This window comes from Bubalus kerabau, chromosome 9, assembly GCF_029407905.1.
Source record: "Bubalus kerabau isolate K-KA32 ecotype Philippines breed swamp buffalo chromosome 9, PCC_UOA_SB_1v2, whole genome shotgun sequence".
In the NCBI taxonomy this organism is placed as follows: domain Eukaryota; kingdom Metazoa; phylum Chordata; class Mammalia; order Artiodactyla; family Bovidae; genus Bubalus; species Bubalus kerabau.
The window spans coordinates 30873581-30897208 of record NC_073632.1 but is presented as its reverse complement, the minus strand read 5'-3'; the positions used below and the strand labels follow the sequence as shown (position 1 = coordinate 30897208).

The window sequence follows — 23628 nt, the reverse complement described above, 5'->3', positions numbered from 1 at the left end:
AGCTTTTAAATTCTTGATTTTTCCATACTTGTTTAAATATGCTACTAGCGCCAAACATTAAAATTATAGTTGATCCTGAGCAATGTGGGGGTTAGAGGAACCGAGGTCCTACAAAGTCAAAAACCCACATGTAACTTTTGATACCCCCAAAACTTAACTACTAAAAGCTTACGGTTGACTGGAAGTCTTACCAGTAACATAAATAGTTGATTAAAACACATTTTATATATCTATGTATATTTTATGCATTCATAACATACCTTTTTCTTAATTTTTGTGATATTTTTAGGCTATATTATTTATCTGAGAGTTTTTTTCAAATTGTCACAATTTTTCAAAAAATTTTCCAATATATTTAGTGGGAAAAAAAATCTGCATATAAGTGGACCCACTCAGTTCAAACCTGTGTTGTTCAAGGGTCAACTATGTTACAATTCTATTCAACATCATAAAGTAAGCATTAAGAATCTGGAAGACTGAGGAGAGCAAAAAGATTCTGGATTTCAAGAAGAACATGTCAAAAATTTAGTGCGCATATGAAAAGGACCAATAAAGTTTGGATTATAAGCCTGCTGTTTAATAGGATAGTTACTAGACACATGTGGCCTACTGAGCTGTTGAAATATGCTGATCTGACAGAGAAATTAAAATTTTTAATACAATTAATTTTAATTAAAATTTTACTTAATTTAGTTCCGAGAAAACATTAAAGTATGTTTAGGACAACCTGGGTATGTGAATTTAATTTTTCAAATGTAAATTTTATGAACTTAAGTACAGAGAAAGTACTTCTAATAAAAATTTAGTATTTGAATGTGCTATAAGTAAAAAATACCCAGTAGAATTTTGAAGGTGGTACCAAAAAATGTAAAATGTCTAATATTTTTTATGTTACATCAATTTTATATTGATTACATGTTGGAATGACAATATATTTGTTCTAATGGGATAAATATAATTAGAATTATTTTTACCTTTTTCAATTTTTTTAATGTAGTTACCAGAAAATTTTAAATTATATATGTTGCTTGTATATAAATTATATATATTATATAAATTATATATATTTCTCTTGCAAAGTGTGAATACAGACAGTTATATTGCACTGGAGCCAAAAAAGCCTACAAAACAGTCTACTGCCAGAACACTGGGAACAAGGAAAGATTCACTAATATTTAAATGATTACGTGCAGTGATTTTAGTTAGAAACTGTTCTGCCTTGAAGAAATATATTTGGTTTAGAACAAAAAATAATAGCGAAACATTACCTTTTTCTCTTCCCACTCCTTGACTGAGTTGCTCTGCCCACTTGGAAACTGCAACACAGCTCCAGTGCTGGCAGATAACAGAGGAGGTTGAACCTTGCTAAGAATCTTTGAGCAGAGCCTGAGCGAATCTGTGAGTTCGGTCAAGCGCAATGTCTGGAGATGGCTCGTCAGGGCGGATATCATTCGGAGCAGCAACTGGGGTAAGTGTTCTGTCTGGATTTCAATGTAAGTCTCCTGAAAATAAATGTGAAATGACAAAAGTTTACACAGTGTATAACTCCAGAGTTTTGTTATTTGTTTTTAATCTATATATAGAAAAAGGAAATAGTTTTATATGTATCATGCTCTTAATTAACACTGGTCATTTATTACTAAGGACATAAAATTTCTATTCCAAAATTCTCAATTTAAGTACTTCAAAGCATGTATTATAGAAGAACCCCAGTTTTATCTCTTATAATACTGAAATTATAATATAAAAAAGTAAATAGAATCAGTTAAAAACAAAACAGGCTGAATGTCATACCTGACATAGCACCCTCATACTTCTAGTAGGCTTCAAAAGGAGAAAGCAAAGAATTGAGGAGAGAAAAGGGGAAAAGATTTCCAACAGTATTCATTTAATAGAATCATTAATGAATACAAAGGCAGCAATAGACTACTATATACTAAACATGTAAGACTTCAGTAACATGCAATTACAAAATAAATTCCATTTATTATATAAGAATTATATACGTATTATAGATTATATAGGTCAGAGGACAAAACCTTTGAAAAATTTTATTTAAAAAGCTAGGCTAAAAGGGAAAATCAATTTAATTTTAAAAACGATACTTATTTGAAGATGAGGTCAATCTTCAGAGTGAAATATTTGAGCTGCGTTATTACATTTCCCCAATATTTTTTTACCAAGGTGATCTTACCAAAGAAACTATATCCAACAAAAAATCCACCAGTAAGCAGAAATTGGTCAGCTGTAACTCAGATGACTCACTACTATCTCCAGGCCCAGTCTGAAGTCTGGCATGCAGTGTCCTCCTAAAAGGACAAAATTCACTTTATCAAGTATACTATCAAGTGATCTGAAAACATGTGACTACACTGTTGCCTTTTTAATGTGAGTCACATCAACACTGGGATGCACATAATTAAGTTCTTGTGATGAAGTATGTTCCCTTTCCCCTAGGACACTACTGCATCTCTACATGGAAAAGTCCCAAAGCAAGATTCCTAGGCTGAACCTCTCCCTGTAACCCCTATCCTGAACTTCCAAGTATTCTGGATGGTTCTATTTGGGACTTATTTCCCATTCCCCCCACTATACATTTCCTCTCTTAGTTAAAATGCATTATTTGCTGCTTGATTTTCCAGCATTTGTTCATACCAACTTGTCCTTCTGGACTGTCATCCACCCCTAACCTTATCCTTTCACATCCAGAACACAGCCATTCTTCAAGGTTTCAGATCAAAAGTTACCTCCTCCAGGAAGATTCTTCTGATCCAAGCAGTAGAGATCATTCCTCCAACAAACATGCACATTACATTGTATTAATGCTAAATGATCATACACTGCCCTACACCCTGAAGACACAAAGAACATGATCCAGTCCCTAGCCAGCAAGAAATATAAGCAGACAGACAAATAATGTCAGTGTATGAGAAGCAGATGCTGATGCAGATTTGAGGGGGTAGGACCTCTTTATTGAACCTTTCCAGATGGGCGAGGGAGAAGAGTATTTTACAAGACAGCACGAGTAAAGGCTCAGCAGCAGCAGCACTTGAAGGCTCAGTTAATGCTGTTCAGGGAACAGTCCAGGTTAATTAAGGTGCACTTGATGTTCTTCAGGGAGTACTCTAGGTCAAATAAAGAAGGGTGTGTGCATGCATGCGTGCAAGCATCTGTGTGTGTGTGTGTGTGTGTGTGTGTGTGTGCATGTGAATGTAGAAAGTTGAGTTCAGTTCAGTCGCTCAGTCATGTCTGACTCTTTGTGACCCCATGAACCACAGCACACCAGGCCTCCCTGTCCATCACCAACTCCCCGAGTCCACCCAAACTCATGCCCATTGAGTCGGTGATGCCATCCAACCGTCTCATCCTCTGTCGGCCCCTTCTCTTCCTGCCCTCAATCTTTCCAGCATCAGGGTCTTTTCAAATGAGTCAGCCCTTTGCATCAGGTGGCCAAAGTATTGGAGTTTCAGCTTCAACATCAGTCCTCCCAACGAATAAACAGGACTGGTTGGATCTCCTTGCTATCCCAGGGACTCTCAAGAGTCTTCTCCAACACCACAGTTCAAAAGCATCAATTCTTCAGCGCTCAGCTTTCTTTATAGTCCAATTCTCACATCCATACATGACTACTGGAAAAACCATAGCCTTGACTAGACAGACCTTTGTTGGCAAAGTAATGTCTCTGCTTTTTAATACGCTGTCTAGATTGGTCATAACTTTCCTTCCAAGGAGTAAGCATCTTTTAATTTCATGGCCGCAGCCATCATCTGCAGCAATTTTGGAGCCCCCCCCAAAAATACAGTCTCTCACTGTTTCCATTGTTTCACCATTTGCCATGAAGTGATGAGACCAGATGCCATGATCTTAGTTTTCTGAATGTTGAGTTTTAAGCCAACTTTTTCACTCTCCTCTTTCACTTTCATCAAAAGGCTCTTTAGTTCTTCTTCACTTTCTGCCATAAGGGTGGTGTCCTCTGCATATCTGAGGTTATTGATATTTTCCTGAGTATTTTGATTCCAGCTTGTGCTTCATCCAGTCCTGCATTTCACATGATGTACTCTGCATATAAGTTAAATAAGCAGGGTGACAATATACAGTCTGACGTACTCTTTTCCTGATTTGGAACCAGTCTGTTGTTCCATGTCCAGTTCTAACTTTTGCTTCTTGATCTGCATACAGATTTCTCAGGAGGCAGGTTAGGTGGTCTGGAATTTCCAACTCTTTAAGAATTTTCCACAGTTTGTTGTGATCCACACAGTCAAAGGCTTTGGCATAGTCAATAAAGCAGAAGTAGATGTTTTTCTGGAACTCTCTTGCTTTTTCCATGATCCAGCGGATGCTGGCAATTTGATCTCTGGTTCCTCTGCCTTTTCTAACTCCAGCTTGAACATGTGGAAGTTCATGGTTCACGTACTGTTGAAGTCTGGCTTGGAGAATTTTGATGATCACTTTGCTAGCAAGTGAGATGAGTGTAAGTGTGCAGTAGTTTGAGAATTCTTTGGCATTGCCTTTCTACATTCCTACGACATCATAATCTCTCTCTTAAGGTACCTGTAAGCCTTTAATACTAGGAATAAGCGTGTGCATGTCTTACTGGCTGTTGCTATGAGCTCTTTGAAGACAGGGATTCTCTATATGTCTAGCAGTAGCAGTTCAATGAGTAAGCATGCAACTTTCTAAATCATTAAATGGATTAATGCTTTATAGTTTTAAGACTTCTAAATCTAAGATCATAAAGGCTTACTTGTTGACTATATGCCCTTGAGTCTTGAAGTTTAATTAATCTGGTTCTGAGAGGATTTGATCTAGAATCCAGATAAAAATTCTACTCAGAGTCACTAGTATTAGTGGGTTTTCAGAGCATTTTTTAAGCTGTAAGTCCTAAGGGGTGGATAACAATATAGGCTGCTTCTATGTTTTTAAAAACACAAAAGCGACCAAGGAATTTTTTGTTATTCAAAATGAGAAGCATTTTGGGAGAGTGTGCTGACCAGCCACAAATTTGCTATTTCCTCTACAACAATGAAAACCTAGATTACTATAGATTGGAAAGGGGCAATCTTTTTCATCTATTCTATTGACTCAATTACTCATCTCTAAACTCCTTTTCAAAGCTAAGATTATATGATCTATGATTCTGTATTCTAGAATGACACAGCAAAAACAGATTATGGCCATTAAATAAATAATAATTGTTAGTAGTAGTACTAGATTGTATAAAAGAATATTTTTTTCATTAAACTCAAAAACTCAAAAAACAAAGACTATTAGATTAAAATGAATAAAACAATTTAACATACCTACAACATTCTTCAAACCAACGTGCAACGTAATCCCACATATAATAAGGCTCAAAGGAATTAAAGAGAAGGTTGGCAGTTTTAATCAGTTCTGCAGTTTTCTTATTTTCCCTTAATTTACTAAAAAAAAAAAATACAAAAACTGATAAATGTTAACATTTACATTTTCAAATTTAAATGTGACTGCAAAGTTATTAGGGGAGTACATGTTCCTAGAAAACTTAAAAATGACAATACTGCAACAAGTAATTTTTACCTACTTTATGCGCAGTTATTTTTCCAAATTTGAGTTGTTATAACTTAAATGTATGATTAAGCTCAGAAATCAGCTTTGCATAAGAGAAAAAGCTGTGCTTCCTGCAGAACAGGAAGTTCTTTCTGAACTATTCTGAGAGCCTGAATCTGGCATTAAATTCCTTTGTTTTCCTTAGCACATGTAAACAGAACTGTGATTTGATTTTGACAGCCTTGATTCTGAAAGAATTTTGTCTGCTTTCCTGCACTATTCAGGATTTGTTTGAGAAAGGTTAAGTTTATTTTGCGAGTTTCAGTAACAAAAAGAACTAATACTGTGAATAGACATTCTTACTGAAATTCCACCAGGAAAAAATAACTTTGCTATTTCAACTGGGAACCTTGTAGCCTATTAAATACTCACCTACCTACCATTTCCTTTCAACCTTAACAATTAAAACAATTGTTTTTATATATAGTCAGGTACTGTCGATTACAACAAGCACGTTATAGCACAAAGCTAATTAAATATTCTATGTGCTCAGGAGCGCAGACTGTAGCCCACCAGGCTCCTCTGTCCATGGAATTTTCCAGGCAAGAATACTGGAGTAGGTTACCATTTCCTACTCCAGGGGATCTTCCCAACCCAGGGATCAAATCCATGTGCCCTATTGTTGCCTGTGCTGGCAGGTGAGCCACCTGGGAAGCCCTAAATACTTTATAGGACAAAATAAATGATCAGGCTGTGCACAAAATGAAAGAGAGTACAAGGTGGGCTTCCCTGGGGTGGCTCGGACAGTAAAGAGTCTGCCTGTAATGGAGGAGACCTGGGTTCAATCCCTGGGTCAGGAAGATTCCTGGAGAAAGGAATGGCTACTCACTCTAGTATTCCTGTCTGGAGAATTCCATGGACAGAGGAGCCTGGTGGGCTACAGTCCATGGGGTCACAAAGAATTGGGATACAACGGAGTGACTTATATACACACACACAGAGTACGAGGTTAGTCAATAATTACTTCTCAAACAAAAATTGGAGAGGATTTTACTTACTAGAAGGCAAAAAGTGTCTTAAAAGGCTTAATATATAAAAAGTATGTTTTAGGAAAGCCAGGTTGTCTCCAAAGTCTCACCAAGGTGGCACTACTAAAACGCACAGTGGGAGCCTTCTGGCAGTGCAGTGGTTAGGACTCTGCACTTGCAGTGCTGAGGACCTGGGTGCAGTTCCTGGGCAGGGAACTAAGATCCCACAAGCCACACAGTGTGGCCAAATAAATCAAATCAAATGCAAAGTATGTAAAAGAAATCACTCCCTTGAATCCTTTGTCATAATGATAGGTGAGACTGGGAAAGAAGTATGCTCCTTAAAGTAGAAAAGAAATGAAAAAATAAGACTGTCAATATGTATCTACCATTGACTTAGAGAATAGGATATGTTAACATTATCTGACTTGTCCCAGCCATTAAAAAAAAAAAAATATATATATACACACACACACACACACACACACACACACACACACACACACACCCAGGTGGCGCTACTGGTAAAGAAGCTGCTGGCCAAAGCAGGAGCCTTATGTAAGAGATGAGGGTTCAATCCCTGGGTCAGCAACATCCCCTGGAGGAGGGCATGGCAACTCATTCCAGTATTGTTGCCTGGAGAATCCCACGGACAGAGAAGCCTAGTGGGCTAGAGTCCACAGAGTTGCGAAAAGTCACAACTCAAGTGACTTAACCCACAAACACACAGATAAACAATCTGAAAGAGGAAATAATCAGTTGAAAAAAGTCGGTAAAGAATACCTATTGCCCTTTGATTCATCTGAAATGACTGTTCAAGTGTTTTTCTGATCTATTCTTTGGTCTCCTGAGTATGTCAAGGTACCAAGAGGCACTCCTCCATGCAAACTATTAGTCCTGATTACCAAACAAGGTACAGCTTTCGTTATTAACTGATATGTGGCAGCTAATCTCTTGTGACTTTGATAGGTGTGAATGAATTCCCTGGAATCTATATCTTCACATTAACGGCTAAAATTTAGTTTTCTAAACTGGCGAGCTTGAGAGCCAACCCTGGAAGGTGGTGGCTACACAGCAGTCATTCTCTGCTTGAAAGGTCAGTGCAGTTAATTATGAAAGTTCATATTTCTAAAATATAGTAGGACCTTAAATTTACTCGTTCATAACACAAATTTCATACACCAATGTCTCCTTTTAAGTATCAGTAAATGAGGATCTTTGTGTCATGCTTAATTTTTTGGTAATTTACCTGCTTAACTGAGCATGATCTTTGCTGAAGGGTGGTTCCATTTGAAGATCCAATTCTGCTTTGCACTGAGAATATAACGTTCTAAACACTTCAATTAGGACATCTTCTAGGATTACAGGTCCTAAAATTAATACACATATTAAAGATAATAATTAACATTATAAATCATGATTATCTACAAATTGACACAATTAAAGTATGCTTTAAAACAAGTATTTTGAAAAAATAATGTTTTTTCTAGAAGTGAAACTAAACTTCACATCCTGAGAAGCTAACACAAAATAGTAAATAACTGAACAAATGTTTATTTAGAAATTACAGAATCAGGAAAATTGGTTTTGCCAGTTAAAAGCTCTTTCAGCTTGGACAATTTAAACTCCTTTGAATTTTAATTTCTTCATGTAGAATGAGGATAATAAGAATAAATTTATAGAACGATCAGTATTAAGGGTTAGGAAAAATTTTGTAAGATAGATAGCATAGTTTCCAGAATATAATGGGTATTCAATTAATGTAACTTATATTACTATTATTAATTAAAATAATACAAAAATTTACAAGGCTAACCTTTATTGCTGTAAGAGATACCAATCTTAAAAAATTTTCTGAACTTCATCTATTATCACATTAATAGTTAAGATTAACTATCAAAGCCATTGGTACAACTCAAGTTATCTTTATACTTAAATTTTTTCATTTTTATTTTAAGAGTTGGTAGGCGAACTTATGCTTATTTTCTAAAATGCCTATATATAATTTAATAAAATTACATCTTATTACTTCATTTTATTTTGTCCAGGCTTTTCTTAATTTCTGCACCAGCTGCCATAACTGCCTTCCCAACAGATCAAATATATAAGAAATACACAATGAAGAAAGGGAAAACACAAAAAAAACAGGATGTGGGGAAGAAAGTTGAGGGATATGACTAAAATATTTTTGCCTAAGTCCTTGAATTCTGGGAATTATAAGACAATCATGACAGATCATCAATGTTTTGATTTCAGTAACTTAGCCAGGATTGAGGAGCTTAGAGAGCATCTTTAAAGTGACCCTGCTACCTACGTAGTACAGGGTAGACGTATGATAACACATAAGTTGAATGTATAAGCTAAGTCGCTTCAGTCATGTCCGACTCTGTGTGACCCCATAGACGGCAGCCCACCAGGCTCCCCCATCCCTGGGATTCTCCAGGCAAGAACACTGGAGTGGGTTGCCATTTCCTTCTCCAATGCATGAAAGTGAAAAAGTGAAAGTGAAGTCGCTCAGTCTTGTCCGACTCTTTACGACCCCATGGACTGCAGCCTACCAGGCTCCTCTGTCCATGGGAGTTTCCAGGCAAGAGTACTGGAGTGGGGTGCCATTGTCTTCTCAGAGTTGAATGTATATCTGTATCTTAATGTTCTAGAGCAGTGGTCCCCAATCTTTTTGGCACCAGGGACTAGTTTTGTGGAAGACAATTTTTCCACAGATGGTTGGAGGGGAGGAGGGATGGTTTTGGGATGACTCGAGTGCGTTAAGTTTACTGTGTACTTTATTTCTATTATGATTACATCAGTTCCACCTCAGACCATCAGGCATTAGATTCTGGAGGCTGGGGACCTCTGTTTCAGAGCAAATTTTAGCAAGGAATTATTGAAAACCTGTATTTATAGGTCATCTCAAAATACGAAAATTTTTCTAAGTATTACTTTGTCTTATTTTTATTATGCAGCAATACAAAACAACCACATGTGATCTTATGCCCTAGGATAGCATATATTACCTAGCTCAGGTTTGTCCAGTAAACTGATTAAAATACGAAAAGGTTTTAAATCCTGCATTAGAGTACTCTCTTCTCCAAATACATTCACTTGTAAGATTCCCACCATTGCCTTCAAAAAAGAAAAAGTATATTAGTCATTTAAGTAAACAAATTTAAAGGGTTTTTTCTTAAAAAAAAGAAAAAAAAAATTTTTTTTTTTTTTACATACAACCATATGTAAACAGAGATTTTTATCTCCTATTGTTTTTCTGAAGCTCTTTTGCCAAAGCTGGCTTTTTTCCTTGGCTGGGGGGAAAATAATTATATTCATTTGTCTTGAAAGAAAGTACTTTACATTGTCTCTAGAAAGAAGGTGAAAAATTAAAGAAAATTTAGAAAAATAAATTTATGAATTTGATTTCCTAAAAGATAAAATCACTTCTCTTGACAGTCAACATGCCCTAAATTCTGCCTGTTATCATGGTAGTATCGCTATTACACCATTATTTTCCCTTCGATAACTCAAAACTGTATTCTTATATAACCTCACTCATTTCAAAATATTTCAGATACCATGTATTTCCTCAGTTTATTTGGAGATATCTTGAATAAACATAATTGAAGTAAAAAATAATATGAAATAAACCTATGGATCATTGTAACATTTCCATCATAATAGTAGTTGTACCACATTGAGATTCCTGTTTCGACCTAAATTTCCCTGGAATTTCAGAGTAAGTAACACGGGCGCTCACTTATTTTTGGAACAGTTCCAACTTTTACAGGGGCAGACAGGTAAGAGGCTGCAATTATGTTATAATGAAGTCAGGAAAACAAAGTAAATGAAAAAAAGATCTCAGGACTTACACAGAAGTGAGTCTAGCTTACCATAACTTATTCATTTTACTGTAGTCATTGGCTTGTTACAGTCATTCCTAGGAGGTCTGTGAGTCTTATTTCCACCCCTTCAACTGTAAATTAATTCATTGAAGGCAGGACTTTGACATACAGATTACTTATTGAGTAACTACAGTGGTCATAGAGTAACAAAAAAAAAAAAAAAAAAAAAGAAAGCTCCATTACCTGAACCAACAAGTCTTTTGAAAAGGTAGTAAAATAGTAAGTGGCATGTTCTTCAGGATTACTGTGTCTTGTGCTTCTGGGTCCTATGATAGCACCGTTGTTATCAAAACCTCCATGGAAACAAAGGTAAAATAAATTAAAACTGAATTCTTAAAACTGTTGTTCACTAAATACCAAAACAACAAAATATCAGAAACAGCACTAAACACTTACCAATTAGTAGCCCAATCAATGTCAGCAAGAGAGATCATTTTAGATAGTTTAATAAAGGGAAACCAATTCAATACATAAGTGAGTATCATAGTATACTTTCAGAATTATCTTGTTTTTTTCGAACAGTGAAATAACTGAAGATTCAGAAAATTCAAAATAAGTTGTATTGTGTCTTCTCACTCTGGGCAGTAGAGTCGTAAAGACAGGCCAGACATTCACAAAAAGTACAGAAAAGCAAAGTGTCCACAGTAACTTACTGCCTGAGTGGGAGAAGGTACCATGTGTGGGGCAGTAGTATAGTCCTGATTCAAGTTTTGGATATTACATCATAATTCTGATTATGAATTTATTCCTCTTTGTCTACATACTTAATAGTATAACAGCTTCAATTTATAAGGAGAAAAAGAAATCTTGGCAAAGGGAACATGATCCATAGATTGAAATAGCTTTTTCAACTAAGAAGCTTTTGAGATTTCTTCATATCATACGCTAATCACTGTTTTTTTTTTGTTTTACTGTTGTCTATTTAAGTAAATTTTAGTTTCTTCATTTAGGACATACATAAACTTGATAATACTTATGTATGGAAATTTTCCCTTCATCCTTTTCCCAGATAAGACCACACACATCAAACACCTACCGAGAAGCCAGGCATAAAGTCTTCGGTTCAGGGACATATCCCTCCTCAGGACTACGTGCAGCGCTGCCGACAAGATCCGGATCATATCTGGTCGAGTGGCCTGCAACAGTTGGGAATGTGGTTGTACTTAATCCCATATAAAAACATATCACATTTTTTTCCTCTTTAAAAAAAATAATACCTCACAATATGTTCAGAACTTTAGGGTTTATGAAGTACTTTCATATAACATTATCTCATGCGATCTTCTGAACAGAGGAATTATTACTTATTTTTTACAGATTAGGAAACAATAAGAAAAGGTGGGTAACAGTTATTTAGTTGCACAGCTAAAACTATAACTGAATTATTTTAACCTCCATTTTAAAGTTCTTAATCCTATCCAACAGTAGCAAAGTCAGACAGAAAACCAAGAAAATGGAGCAGGAAGGGACAGACACAAGAGAAAACTATGTCTTCAGTGGTATCAACACTGACTATACACTCTTTAGAACTCCACTGTTTTCATCAATTCTAAGTTTTTCATTTCTTGTTCTGTCTAAAATTTTTGATCTGTAGTATTTCAAACATAGAGTAATACAGAAAACAATATAAATGAGCTCTTTTTGAACCCATCACCCAGCTTTAACAAATTTTAATTTTTTTTCATCTTACTCCAGGTTTTTTAAAGAGAAATAGTTCATTTTTTTTTGCCTCTTTCCTAATAGCCATAATTAGATGTTTAAAATATGATTTACTAAAGGAGATCTGGTTTTAGCTAAAAGGGTTAAAGTTCAAAGACAAAAAGAAAGCAGTTAATTAAATTGCTGTCAATTTTAAGAATATCACTAGATAGTCGCTTTAGAATTTTGGAATGTGAGCATTACAAGGTAAGGTAGAAATCTACTAGTCTCACAACCACTTTAGAATAAAGGACCAGAGCCCCTCACAGGGCCAAAGCATTTAAATGCCTGGTTAGTGCCCCAGCTGCTTGAGGATGCACCTCTCCTTAATCATACTAGGCAACTTTTTACTACACCATGCTTTTTGACAGACATTAGTAGAAAGGGATTGACCCAGCTTACTTATTTTAAAGGAATCTTAGAGAAATAACTGACGTGCTAAAGGACACAGATCAAGAGCTGCTAGAATACTGTTATTCATTGGAACACAGATATCTTCTATTAATCTAAGCAATTCTCAAACGGTGGTCCCCAGACTCCTGGAGATCTCTACGACCCCTTCGGGAGGCTCACAAGGTAAAGAAAACATTTATAACACAATACCAAGTCGGTATTTGCCTTTTGTACGTGTTAACATTTGCTCTGTTCATGCAACAGTGGGTAAAACTGCTCGCATCTTAGCACAAACAGAAACAGCGCCAGCAGTGGCAGCCACTGTACTTTCAGTGACTGTACTTTTTACTGTCATATATTTTCAGAAAAAATTAAAAAAGAAGAAAAGTCAGTTTCACTTAAGAATGCTGCTGATTAAACAGCAAACATTTATTGCATTAAATGTTTGACTCAAGTTCATGTTGTATTCTGCACTATTTCGTGCAATGACAGGAGCACACATAAAGCACTCCTTCTGTAAACTGAAGCATGATGGATGTCTCAGGGAAAACCTTTCTGTGACTATGTGAACTGTGAGGCGAACTACCAGCTTCTGTCATTCTACTTTCACCTGGAAGAATGACTGACATGATCTACGATTCTTCAGGCTTGGACACTTGGTAGAAACTTTCTCAAAAATAAACAAAGTGAGCCTATCACTTCAAGGAAAACAATATTCATTGTTACAAATAATAAAATCTGAGCTTCCAAGAGAAAATTAGATTTTGGGAAATCTGTATTTGGATTGAAATTATACTGAAGTGAACTGACTTGAAAGCTTCCAATACCTAACAAACTTACTGATGAGATCAGTGGTCATGCTAGTAAACGTGATCATTTATTGCTGTGTTAGCACTTTGTGGTTTAGTCACTAAGTTGTCTCCAACTCTTGTAACCCCATGGACTGTAGCCCGCCAGGCTCCTCTGTCCATAGGATTTTCCAAGCATGAATACTGGAGTGGGTTGCCATTTCCTTTTCCAGGGGATCTTCCCAATCCAGGGATCAAACCTGGGTCTCCTGCACTGCAGGCAGATTTTTTTTACCAACTGAGCTACCAGGGAAGCCCAAGTGTGAGCACTTGAGAGACACAAAAAGTTCAATAAAACGACACTTTCCAAACAGCCAACTGTCATGTTACAAAAGCATATATGGTACAAGATCCATTCAAAGTGTAAGACCAGTGGGTTTTAATCAAACAGACTATGAAAAGTTCACAGATATGGTTTTTGACTTCATATTACAACTAGTTTTTTTTAAAAAAACTATAGCTTGTCAAGTTTTGGAAAGCACCAAAGAAGAATATACTATTTTAACAAAAAAAGACTATTGAAGTACTCTCCTTTTCCAACTAGTATCTGTATGAGCTCTAACTTAATTCAGATACTTTAATAAAAAAAAAACTAAAAAACCACAACAGAGTGAATGTCAAAGTAGATACCAGCATTCTGCTTTCTGTTAGACCAGACACTAAAGAGATTTACAAAAACATAAACAGTGCTAATGTAATAATTTTTTAATGTGTTAGAAGATACTTTAATACTATTTGTTATAGTGTGATAATCTTGTTATTATTTTTAAGGGAATTTAAATTTAAAATTTTAATATTTATTTAATATTTAAATAAATATTTTATATTTATCAGTTTTAATTTCTAATATGATAAACATAGATAGATCTAACCTATATAAGCAAAAGAATTTTTAGGATTCTCAATATTTTTAAAGAGTGTAATGGGCCCATGAAACCAAAGAACTGCTGATCTATTTAATCTCAGATATATACATTATAGATACTGTCACAAGATCCTGAATATCTTCCAATCTTATTTTGAGAGGAAACCCATCCTTGAGAAAGAAAGAAGTCACTTCGTGTTTACTACTGACATCACCACATATTTCTAACATGGAAAAAAAACTCTGCTACAATCTCAATTAAAGGTGTAACTTCTAGAGATTCGGGTCATGCTAAGTCACTTCACTGTGTCTGACTCTTCACAACCTATGGACCTTAGCCCACCATGGCTTCTCTGTTCATGGAATTCTCCAGGCAAGAATGCTGGAGTGGGTAGCCTGCCCTCCTCCAGGGGATCTTCCTGACCCAGGGATTGAATTTGCCTCTTACATCTCCTGCACTAGCAAGCAGGTTCTTTACTGCTAGAGCCACCTGGGAACTTTCTGTAAAAAACAAAAAATAAAAAGAGTCTAACAAACTTGGCAAGTGCTAACACCCCTAACAGCACTCTTTTTGGGATAAGGTAATAAAGGCTCTCTTCAACTACAAATACAACCGATACTGGTTATGAGTTTATTATAGGCAAGACATGGAAAGGAGGGAAGTGGGGAAGAAAGATTACTTTGTCATGATCCTTTGATCCTTTTTCTCAGGTAACCTAATAATATGGTATGGTAATGGGGGAGAGAGAATTGGGTCTGGGTAGAGTATGTACTTTTTAAGAAATATATTCAACATAGCTATTGTTTTCATAATGCAAATTATACAGAAGGAAGCCAGAAGAAAATCTTCTTGGCTGGTAGGGATACTGAAGTGGTAGAGTAAGCAAGTTCTGAAGGAAGCTCATGTTGGAAAAAGGTTGAGAAATACTAGTCCACTGAGATTACACGTTCTTCTCAAGTGAACTCTACCATGACTTAATTCTTTAGGTCTTGCTCAATCCTCTATCAGTATACTGAAGGACTAAGACTGCTGAATGTTTGAAAGGGAAGAAAGCAATGGGAATGCTTAAGAGTAAAAGTTAATGAGTTTTTTCAACAAAGGGCCAGATAATAAACATTTTAGGCTTTTGAGCCACATGTTTCTTTATCATATTCTTCTTTGTTTTCTTTTATGAGCATTTTAAAAAGTAGAAAATCATTTTTACCTTGTGAGCGGCTTGCCCACCTCTACAGTGTAAGTTTAGATTATCCTGATATGTCCCAGCAGGTGTTTCAGTGAAAAGTCAGAGGCAGAACAAAGGCCCCTGGCTTAAGGATGGTTAAGTCTTAAAATAGAAACTAGGGGTAGTTTATGTCTTACCCCTGTAACATACTGTTCCAGTATGTAGTAACATACTGTTCCTACTACTAGGAGCTGTATAGGCAATAAAGTGTAAAATTCTTCAATCATTAACAACTCAATTTCAAACTGAATAAAGTAATAAGGAAAAATTTGAGCATGGCCAGTCGTAATGAAAACGCACTAGTTATCTATTAACAGCTCTTACAAAGCCCAAAATAATGGTCTTTTCTGCTAATGATGTTTGCGAAATAAACTTACTTTTCCAAGGTATAACTTATTCATATTACATTTGTTAGGCATGTAGCAACACCATTCTGAATACTTACACATTGTTGTTCAAACTCGTTCATCAGAGTTTACAACTCAAAATAATTTAGATGACTTCCTTAAAAATCAGGATACTGATTCAATTAAATTCCAGCTTCATTTATGATTTAAGTGAGCTGTTCTCATCTATCATGAAAGTACAGGTGACCCATGAACAACAAGGAGGTTAAGGGGAACTGACAGCTAATTGAAAAAATTCAAGGAAAATTTTAGTTGGACCTCCATATCTGCAGCTTCACATCCCTGATTCAAACAACCATGGATCCTGTAGTACTATAGTGCTTACTACTGGACAGAATTTGTGTATAAGTGGACTCGCGAAGTTCAAACACTTGTTCAAGGCTCAACTGTACTAGAGAATGTCAGAGCAACTAGATATTTAGCTTTCAAATTATAGCCAACTCTGCTAATGGTCTGACACACATCCCCACAATCACCAAACCAAGAAAAAATAACAGCTGGGCAGAAGGTCTCAAGAGTGAGCTGTGGTTCACTCATGGCTAGCAATGAATATAGTATATCTCTTGCTTTTGATAGGTTAGAACTTTTTTCTTAAGGTATGAAATAATCTATTTCACTTTCCATATTTTTACCCAAATCAATAAATCTTGTTTCCCCTCAAATTTTAGAAAGTCCATTCCTTAAAAAGGAAATATGTTTTCTGTGTACTTGCTGGTTGATAAAACAAGAGAATCCAACTTAAATATAATTTTAAAAATAACAACAGATCAGGAATCTATGAATTTCCAAAGAATGCCTTATATTGAAACTGGCATTAATGTTTTACCTGACTCATGTGGAACGGAAAACAGAAGAGTATGAGGTCCAGTGTGCTTCTCTGGACGAGCACACTTGAATCCTGCACCGAAGTACTTACTGCTTCTACCTAAAATAAGAGAGCCTTTAGTATTTATTGTGTATTAACTTGGGAAATAGTTACCATGAAAATGTGACAATGCTTCAGTTCTCCCTAAAAAATAAAAATACGTTTTCAAATTTTTTTTAACCACTAATTATACATACTGACATTGCTTTAGATAGGTAAACATATTATAATAGTTCAAAATTAAGAATAACTAAAGAGTACACAGCCAAAAGTTCTCTCCCATCTCTGTTTTTAATTACCCAGTTTTCTTTGTGCAAGCAATAAAGACTAGTGAATATTTTCTTCAAATATAAGTAAATAAAAAACATGCAAGCATATACCACAAACTCTGCCTTTTTCATTTAACAGCACATTCTGAAGTGCTTTCTTTAACACTACAAAGAGTTTCAGTTTTTATAGCTAGAGAAATATTTCCTTTCATAGATTAATCCTAATTTAACTAGGCTCCTAATGGTGGACATTTACACTATTTATATCATTTACTATTGTAAATTATGTTGCAATAGACATATAATGTACAAGCACACCCGTAGGACAAATCTTTCAAAGCAGAATTGCCATATCTTGGAATATATGCTGTTACAATTTAAATAAAGTAATGTTTTCTCTTAAGGTTTTGCATATTTATATTCTCACCAGCAATGTGTCTTGTGTTTACCTGCACATTTTTTGTTTTTGTGAATCTAATACATGAAAAAGGGTATCTTGATATAGTTTATACTCTTGCTTCTCTTATTATAAATAATGTTGAGAATTTTTTTAATATCTTTGAATTATTTTTATTTCCTTAGGTTAAGATTATGTTCAAATCCATTGTTCTACTTGATTGTTAACATTTACTTATTAATTTATGTAGCTTTTTGAATAATAAGGAGGTTAGTCCTCTGTGAAGTAATGTAAATTATTTTCCAGTTATGACACTTGTTTTTGAAAGAAAATTTAAACAATGATTTATTTAACACTTCCATTAAGTTATTAAAAGGAAATGTAATAATACATGGGAAGACAGTTTGGTAGTTTCTTATAAAAAATATATTAGAAGAAAATATAGAAGTAAATCTGTTTGATCTTGGACACAATTTCTTAGATATATCTATCAGCAACAAATGACAAAAAAGAAAATGGGTAAATTGGGGGGGCCGGCGGTGTGCCTGTCGCCGCTGTCACACGCGTCTGCGCGCGTGTCCCTTCCCTCTGCCCCGGCCGGTGGGAGGAGGGAGGACGGCACGCGGGCGTCGGCGTGGCCCTTGCACTCTCCCTTTCTTCAAAAAAGAAAAAAGAAAAAAAAGAAAATGGGTAAATTGTATATGACCAAAATTAAAATTTCTGTGCTTTAAAGCACACTATCAAGAAGGTGAGAAAACAATTCACAAACTCTGCCTTTTTCATTTAATAGCACATTCTGAAGTGCTTTCTTTAACACTAAAAAGAGTTTCAGTTTTTATAGCTAGAGAAATATTTCCTTTCATAGATTAATCCTAATTTAACTAGGCTCCTAATGATGGACATTTACACTATTTATATCATTTGGGAATGGGAGAATGGGAGAAAATATTTTGAAATCATATGTATGATAAGAATTTAATATCCAAAATGTGCAAACTAAGCAAATCTATAGAAACAGAAAATAGATCAGTGGTTGCTAGAGACAGGAGTGAAGAGAAATTGTGATGTGATTAATGGGTATTGATGGGGTTTCTTTCTAGGGTGATGAAAATGTTCTCAAATTAGATAATGGTGATAGCTGTACAACTTTGGGAATTATACTAAAAGCCACTGAATTATACAATGCAAAAGGATAAATTTCACAGCATGCGAGTTATATCTCAATGTTATTTTAAAAAGTTAAACATATTTAACATATGAACCAAGAATTCCATTCCTAGGTATTTATTTTCTCAAGAAAAATGTCTGTTTAAAGATGTGGTACATATATATAAAGAAACACTACTCAGCCAGAAAAAAAGAATGAAACGATGACATCTGCAGCAACATGCACTGACCCAGAGATTATCATACTAAGTGAAGCAAGTCAAAGACCAATATCATATACCATCACTTATATGCAGAATCTTTTAAAACATGACACAAATGAACATATTTACAAAATAGAAACAGATTCACAGACTTAGAAAACAATCTTATGGTTACCAAAGTAGGGAGGGATAAATTAGGAGGTTGGGATTAACGTATACACACTATTATATTTAAAATAGATAACCAACAAGGACCTATTATATAGCACAGGGAACTCAATATTCTGTAATAACCTAAATGGGGAAAGAATTTGAAAAAGAACAGATACATGTATATGTATAACTGAATCATTTCGCTGCACATTTAAAACGAACACAATATTGTAAATCAACTATCATGTGCTCAGACACTCAATTGTGTCTTGACTTTTAAAGTTAAAAAAAGAATAGTTCTGAGTAGGGGAAAAAAAGAACATACATCTGTACAAATAACTGTATGAAAATGTTTATATTATTAGTTTTATTCTTAACGGCCCCAAACTGGAAACAATGCAAATGTTTGTTAATCACTGAATGAACAAACTAACTGTGGTACATTCATAAAATACTAGACAGCAATATGAGATACTGATACATATTGACATATGCAAAACATGGATGACTCTCAAATGTGTTATACAAAATGAAAGACACCAGACAACAGCTAACACTGCATGATTCTACTTATGTAACATTCTGTGAAAAGCACAATCTAGAGGAATAGAAAATAGAGCAGTGTTTGCAAGGGCCTGGGGGTGTAGGGGAATGGGAGAGACTATAAATGGACACAGAAGAACTTTTGGGGGTGATGGAAATATTCTTTACCTTGATTTTATAGTATTGGTTGCTTGTCTGTATGTATTTGTCAAATTCATACAACTGTACACATAAGATGAGTTAATTTCAATGTATGCTAATTATACTTTAATATAACCAAAATACATATAAAAATCTGCCAGTTCATAATTACATGGGGAGAAAGGAAAGGATGAGTAATCACAAAGTTTTATTTGAAACTTTTCAAAAGGACCATCTAGGGTTTTCTTGTTTTTCCATTCATTGTTCATTTTAAGAGTACACACTCTATAGGCATAAATGGTTTCCTTCTGTTCTTAATTTTTAAATTAAAAAGTACAAGCAAGCAATTGATGTGAATTTTTCCAACTATCTTTCACTGTTTGCTTTAGTAATACCTTCTTTTGCACAAATCCCATACAGAATCTGGCCTATTACTTGGTCTAAAATCTGTCTTTCCTATGAAGAAAGCTATGATCCAAGAGAAGGTTCACTTTAGAATAATAAAATGAATGTGGCTATGTAAACAATGATCTGATCAGTTAGCAACATGGTAATAAAGACCATTTATTTGCTTGACTGATAGATAATGAAGATAACAATCCCTTGATAATGAAGATGATAATGAAGATGACAATCCCTTTTCTATGAAAAAGAAAAAAACTTGAAATTTCCCAAACCAATAATGTGACTATTTTGGTCTTTAAGTTTCCTTGATGAAAAATATAAGACTCATGAAAACAAGAACATCATTTGTGGCATGATTCTCAGTATCTGGCTATAAAGAAATATTAGTTAAATGAGCAAACACGTGTAGACCTACCATTAGCTCAATATCACTGCCAATTATATAAAGCTGATCTTCCATGGAAAGCTTCCGGTTCAAGTGGGCAAGAACATAGGTGATTCCAGGCAGACGCACAGCAGGACTGGTGAGAAGGCTACCCCAGAGGGCACTGTAGAAGGCTGACTGGTCCACTGCAGCAGCAACCTTTTCCAGTAAAGTGTTTGTTCTGAGGTACAAAATAAAGTGCTTTAAAAAGGGAAACATTTAGCTTCACATTGTTAAGCATAAACCATTATACTCTCCCAGAATGTATGAAAGCATCCTTGCTGTAGTCGTATGTTCTGCCCTGGACACAAGTTGGGTGGAGGGGAAGAACCATACAGGTCAGAGTCAGAGGGCTGGGTATAAGTTCTGGTTCCACCACTGGCTAGCTGTGTAATTTAGGGAAATCACTTAGTCTTTCTTGAGTTCAGTTTCCTCATCTGTAAAAAAGATAACAACAAAAACACCTCCACAAGTCCCATCTACCTCAAGGAACTGTTAAACCCACACTTTAGTTAATAATAAGGAACCTTATAGGCTACAGTCCATGGGTCGCAAACAGTCCGACACAACTGAGCGACTTCACTTTCACTTTTTTCATAGAAGAACATATCTTCTGTTGACTTTCTACAAAATTTTAAAGGATATTTCCTTTTCTTGGAAATCATATTACATAATTTACATCATGCAAAATGCCAGGCAGGATGAAGCACAAGCTGAAATCAAGATTGCTGGGAGAAATATCAATAACTTCAGATACGCAGAGGACACCACCCTTATGGGAGAAAACAAAGAGGAACTAAAGAGCCTCTTGATGAAGGTGAAAGAGGAGAGTGAAAAAGCTAGCTGAAAACTCAACATTTAAAAAACAAAGATCATGGCACCTGGTCCCATCACTTCATGACAAATAGATGGGGAAACAATAGAAAGAGTGATAGACTTTATTTCTTGGGCTCCAAAATCACTGCAGATGGTGACTGCAGCCATGACATTAAAAGACGCTTGGAAAAAAAGCTATGACCAACCTAGTCAGCATATTAAAAAGAGACACATTCCTTTGCCGACAAAGGTCCATCTAGTCAAAGCTACGGTTTTTCCCGTAGTCATGTGTGGATGTGAGAGTTGGACCATAAAGAAAGCTGAGGGCCCAAGAATTGATACTTTTGAACTGTGGTGTTGGAGATGACTCTTGAGAGTCCCTTGGACTGCAAGGAGATCAAATCAGACAATTCTAAAGGAAATCATTTCTGAATATTCATTGGAAGGATTGATGCTGAAGCTCCAATACTTTGGCCACCTGATACAGGAAACTGACTCTTTTGAAAAGACCCTGATGCTGGGAAAGGCAGGAGGTGAAGGGGATGACAGAGGATGAGATGGTTGGATGGCATCACTGACTCGATAGACATGATTTTGAATAAGCTCTGGGAGTTGGTGATGGACAGGGAAGCCTGGCGTGCTACAGTCCATAGGGTTGCAGAGTCGGACATGACTGAGCAGTTGAACTGAACTGACTGAATTTAAAACAACTTGAATGAATTATGCTATGACAAAATATAAGATGCATTATTCAAGATAAACAAAGTAATACACAAAAATTTAATACACTGTTGTATAACAGATTCAGAATCAAGAGAATCTGATGAAGTTCTACTGTTTACTTGCTATGTGATTTAATACTAACACTGTAATCTCTTCTGGTCTCAACCTACTTATGCATTAAAAGAACATGTTTTCACATCTTTTTGTATTGAATAACTGGCAAAACATAATGCTATGATCTGAATGTTTTTGTCCCTTCAATATTTATATGTTAATACCTTGATGCCCCAAAGTGACTGCATTAGAAGATGGAGGCTTTGGGCACCCTCATGAATGAGATTAGTGTTCTCATGAAAGAAATTCCCACAGAGCTCCATAGCCCCTTCCAGAAGGTCAGGATACAGGTAAAAGGCGCTGGCTGTGAATCAGGCAGAAGGCACTCACCAGAACATGATCATGCTACCACTTTGATTCTGACAGCCAGAATCAAGAACAGTGAGAAATAAATTTCTGAATTTATTTCTGAATTCTTGCATTTCTGGATATTTTTTAATTTCTGAAAATAAATTTCCACTCAGTCTGTGGTATTTTTTTAAAAAAAGCCAAAGGGCTTTCAAGCTAAAAGGACTAAAGACACATAACAAGATAAATCATACAGATATCATAGTCATAAAGATCATTATTCAATTTCCATGTTAAATTTAAAAAAATTTTATTGTTATTTATTTGATGGCATGAGGGATGTTTTAATTTCAGTATATGGGATCTAGTTCCTGGATCAGGGATTGAACCCAGGCTTCCTGCATTGGGAGCATAGCATCTTAGCCATTGGAACACCAGGAAAGTCCCCAAGTTAACTTTTTAATTGTAATTAGCAGAGTTACAAAATCATATTAACTCTATGCTTCCCTTAAGAGAATAGAACAATTTAAAACAAAACTGATTCATAAATGAAATAAAATTAGCTCACATCATGTTTCTAAAATTGTCCTGAAACGGAAATTAATTTTTCTCAAAGTAGCTTTATAAGAGTGATCCAGTATTTTCAGGGTTAGATTCCTACATCATTATGGCAGCAGATGAACATACAAAAAATAGAGTAACTTGTTTAAATAAATTATATAAATATAAATCATTAGGACTACTCATAAAGTTTGGCATTTTCTATTTCTGACATCTTAGTTCATAATTTCCTTTTTGGTAAGAATATCAGTAACAGAGATATTAAAGATACTTAATGCTATCAAGCATTGTATACCACTATTAACTTCCAAAGAAATAATAATAAGCTCCAAACAGACCAACTCATTTTCTTTGAAGAGTTAAAACGGCAAGAGTACCGTGTCAATAGCTACTCAAAGAGTGCTGTACCTGGAGATAGGCTATTTTTAACAATTTAAAACTGGATGGCACACTGCCAATCTTCCATTCTTTTTATTAATCTAAATGTCCTATCTACTGTATTATTATTTTAAATTATGAGTCACAATTTTTTAAGTGACTTACAAGTGCTGAGGCACTGGACTAAGTAATTTCAATATTACAGTAACACAATGAATAGTATGTTTTTTTAATAGATGAGGAAACTGAATAAAGTTCAGAAATGTTGAAAAAGTTTTCCTAAGCTCACACAGTATCTGC

General features: G+C 35.3%; 1 protein-coding gene across 10 annotated transcripts in view; it reads right to left on the bottom strand.

The window, feature by feature from the left end:
- DOP1A (DOP1 leucine zipper like protein A) overlaps positions 1–23628 on the bottom strand; it is a 124471-nt gene that overhangs the window by 44755 nt on the left and 56088 nt on the right. For 7 of the 10 annotated variants that reach the window (XM_055534901.1, XM_055534904.1, XM_055534903.1 and 4 more), the window contains 10 exons: positions 20440–20629; positions 16708–16806; positions 11484–11583; positions 10631–10740; positions 9569–9677; positions 7804–7924; positions 5301–5420; positions 2195–2309; positions 1795–1824; positions 1269–1502 (listed from right to left, as the gene is read on the bottom strand). In XM_055534901.1, coding sequence (XP_055390876.1) covers positions 1269–1502; positions 1795–1824; positions 2195–2309; positions 5301–5420; positions 7804–7924; positions 9569–9677; positions 10631–10740; positions 11484–11583; positions 16708–16806; positions 20440–20629 — 1228 coding nt within the window. The remainder of the gene's footprint in view (positions 1–1268; positions 1503–1794; positions 1825–2194; positions 2310–5300; positions 5421–7803; positions 7925–9568; positions 9678–10630; positions 10741–11483; positions 11584–16707; positions 16807–20439; positions 20630–23628) is intronic. The other 3 variants (XM_055534902.1, XM_055534906.1, XM_055534910.1) reach the window with 1 other exon arrangement.